The 2,838-nt window shown below is 46.4% G+C and overlaps 2 protein-coding genes across 2 annotated transcripts; one reads left to right on the top strand and one right to left on the bottom strand.

Annotated features, from left to right (window-relative positions):
* Positions 1-355: 355 nt before the first annotated feature.
* On the top strand, positions 356-1,089 carry LOC106529897 (low-density lipoprotein receptor-related protein 6; the record flags this gene model as incomplete). Its single annotated transcript, XM_014025424.1, is given in 2 exon segments — positions 356-454; positions 533-1,089. Coding segments are annotated over 2 exon segments (400 nt in total), but the record flags the coding sequence as incomplete, so codon positions are not given.
* Positions 1,090-1,312: 223 nt separating this feature from the next.
* LOC106529892 (glutamine-rich protein 2) lies at positions 1,313-2,835 on the bottom strand (the record flags this gene model as incomplete). Its single annotated transcript, XM_014025420.1, has 1 exon — positions 1,313-2,835. A coding segment is annotated over one exon (1,341 nt), but the record flags the coding sequence as incomplete, so codon positions are not given.
* Between the last annotated feature and the right edge of the window lie 3 nt (positions 2,836-2,838).

Raw genomic sequence — 2,838 nt, forward strand, 5'->3', positions numbered from 1 at the left:
GTAAATAATATATTTGACAACAGATGAAATCGATTTTAAATACGGTTAAACATGAACATTGAAGCTGTTTAATGTTAACTTTCAGGTTTTACTGTTAAGATGATTAATTTTGTTCAAATATGTGTAATATTTACCTGTGAAACACAACTTTTGTATCTGTTGTAAACATGTAACAATCTGTGCAGTTTATAACAAAGTATTTGAACCATTTCACTGTTTATGAAGTGTTTGTTTGCACTGCGCTACGTTCTGCTCATTCATTTCAATGGTTAGCGTTAGCATTAGCATTAGCATTAGCATTAGCTCAATGCATAAAACTGCCCCTGATGATGCTGATCCAGGTCTGTGTGTTCCAGATCCTGAACCCGCCTCCGTCTCCGGCCACGGTCCGGTCCCAGTACACGCTGGAGTTCGGCTACTCCTCCAACAGTCCGTCCACCCACCGCTCCTACAGGTGCTGGTTCTGGTTCTGGTTCTGGTTCTGCAGGTTCTGATGATGTAGTTCTGATCCCAGGTTTCTCCTCTCTTCCAGCTACCGGCCGTACACCTACCGTCACTTTGCCCCGCCCACCACGCCCTGCAGCACCGACGTGTGCGACAGCGACTACACGCCGGGCCGCCGGGCGCCGCTCAGACCTGCGGCGGCCTCCAAAGGCTACGCCAGCGACCTGAACTACGACTCGGAGCCGTTCCCGCCGCCGCCCACGCCGCGCAGCCAGTACCTGTCTGCTGAGGAGAACTGTGAGAGCTGCCCGCCGTCACCCTACACCGAGCGCAGCTACTCCCACCACCTGTACCCACCACCCCCCTCGCCCTGCACGGACTCCTCCTGAGCCCCGCCCCCTCTCTGTAAATAAACAGGAAGTGACTGATGGGGGCGTGGCCAAACCATAAAAGGGAAGCAGAGGGCGGCGAGCTGTTGAACTTTTGTACATTAAGAAGAGAAACATATTTATATATTTTCTATCCAGTGTTGACTGATGATGTCATGGATGATGTCATACATCCATGACATCATCCATGACCTCACAGCTGTTTGTATAAGAAATTTGTACATTTTTAACTAAAGTTTTTATTCACATCATCAAATATGAAATGCCTTAAAGCTGGAGGAAGACCGGACGAAGGACGGGAGGGGACAGGATGGAGGGGACAAGAGGGGACCCCTCAGATGGACAATGATGGACAGTTCTGAAGCCAAATCTGGACAACGCTGCAGGCTTCCAGCTCAGATGTCTCACTGTGGGACAGATGTCTCACTGTGGGACAGATGTCTCACTGTGGGACAGATGTCTCACTGTGGGACACACANTCCTCCTCCTCTTCATCCTGCTCCTCCTCCTCCTCCTGCTCCTCCTGGTGTGCAGGTGCCTGAGCAGAGTCAGGAGCTCCTGTTGGTCCTCTGGTCTGTGTGATATTTTGCTAACACATCTTGTAGATATGGTTTTATAAGCTATCAGAGAACTGAACCTTTTCATTCCCTCTTTGTAGATTCTATTTTTCTACTCTGTCTGAGACAATCTGACAACCTGAACCAGGTTTATCTAAACCAGGTTCACCTGAACCAGGTTTAACTGAACCAGGATTACCTGAACCAGGTTTATCTAAACCAGGTTCACCTGAACCAGGTTTAACTGAACCAGGTTCACCTGAACCAGGTTTATCTAAACCAGGTTCACCTGAACCAGGTTCACCTGAACCAGGATTACCTGAACCAGGTTCACCTGAACCAGGTTTACCTGAACCAGGATTACCTGAACCAGGTTTACCTGAACCAGGTTTAACTGAACCAGGTTTATCTAAACCAGGTTCACCTGAACCAGGTTTACCTGAACCAGGTTTAACTGAACCAGGTTTACCTGAACCAGGTTTATCTAAACCAGGTTCACCTGAACCAGGTTTACCTGAACCAGGATTACCTGAACCAGGTTTATCTAAACCAGGTTCACCTGAACCAGGTTCACCTGAACCAGGATTACCTGAACCAGGTTTACCTGAACCAGGTTTACCTGATCCAGGTTTAACTGAACCAGGTTTATCCAAACCAGGTTTAACTGAACCAGGTTTACCTGAACCAGGTTTAACTGAACCAGGTTCACCTGAACCAGGTTCACCTGAACCAGGTTTAACTGAACCAGGTTTACCTGAACCAGGTTTACCTGAACCAGGTTTAACTGAACCAGGTTTATCCAAACCAGGTTTATCCGAACCAGGTTTAACTGAACCAGGTTTAACTGAACCAGGTTCACCTGAACCAGGTTTATCTAAACCAGGTTTATCCAAACCAGGTTTAACTGAACCAGATTTATCCAAACCAGGTTTACCTGAACCAGGTTTATCTAAACCAGGTTTAACTGAACCAGGTTTAACTGAAGCAGGTTCACCTGAACCAGGTTCACCTGAACCAGGTTCACCTGAATCAGGTTTATCTAAACCAGGTTTATTTAAACCAGGTTCAACTGAACCAGGTTTAACTGAACCAGGTTTAACTGAACCAGGTTTATCTAAACCAGGTTCAACTGAACCAGGTTTAACTGAACCAGGTTTAACTGAACCAGGTTCAACTGAACCAGGTTTATCTAAACCAGGTTCAACTGAACCAGGTTTATCTGAACCAGGTTTAACTGAACCAGGTTTACCTGAACCAGGTTTATCTGAACCAGGTTTATTTAAACCAGGTTTATCTGAACCAGGATTAACTGAACCAGGTTTACCTGAACCAGGTTTATCTACACCAGGTTCAACTGAACCAGGTTTATCTGAACCAGGTTTAACTGAACCAGGTTTACCTGAACCAGGTTTACCTGAACCAGGTTTATCTACACCAGGTTCAACTGA

Source organism: Austrofundulus limnaeus, unplaced genomic scaffold (genome assembly GCF_001266775.1).
Source record: "Austrofundulus limnaeus strain Quisiro unplaced genomic scaffold, Austrofundulus_limnaeus-1.0 Scaffold474, whole genome shotgun sequence".
Taxonomy (NCBI): domain Eukaryota; kingdom Metazoa; phylum Chordata; class Actinopteri; order Cyprinodontiformes; family Rivulidae; genus Austrofundulus; species Austrofundulus limnaeus.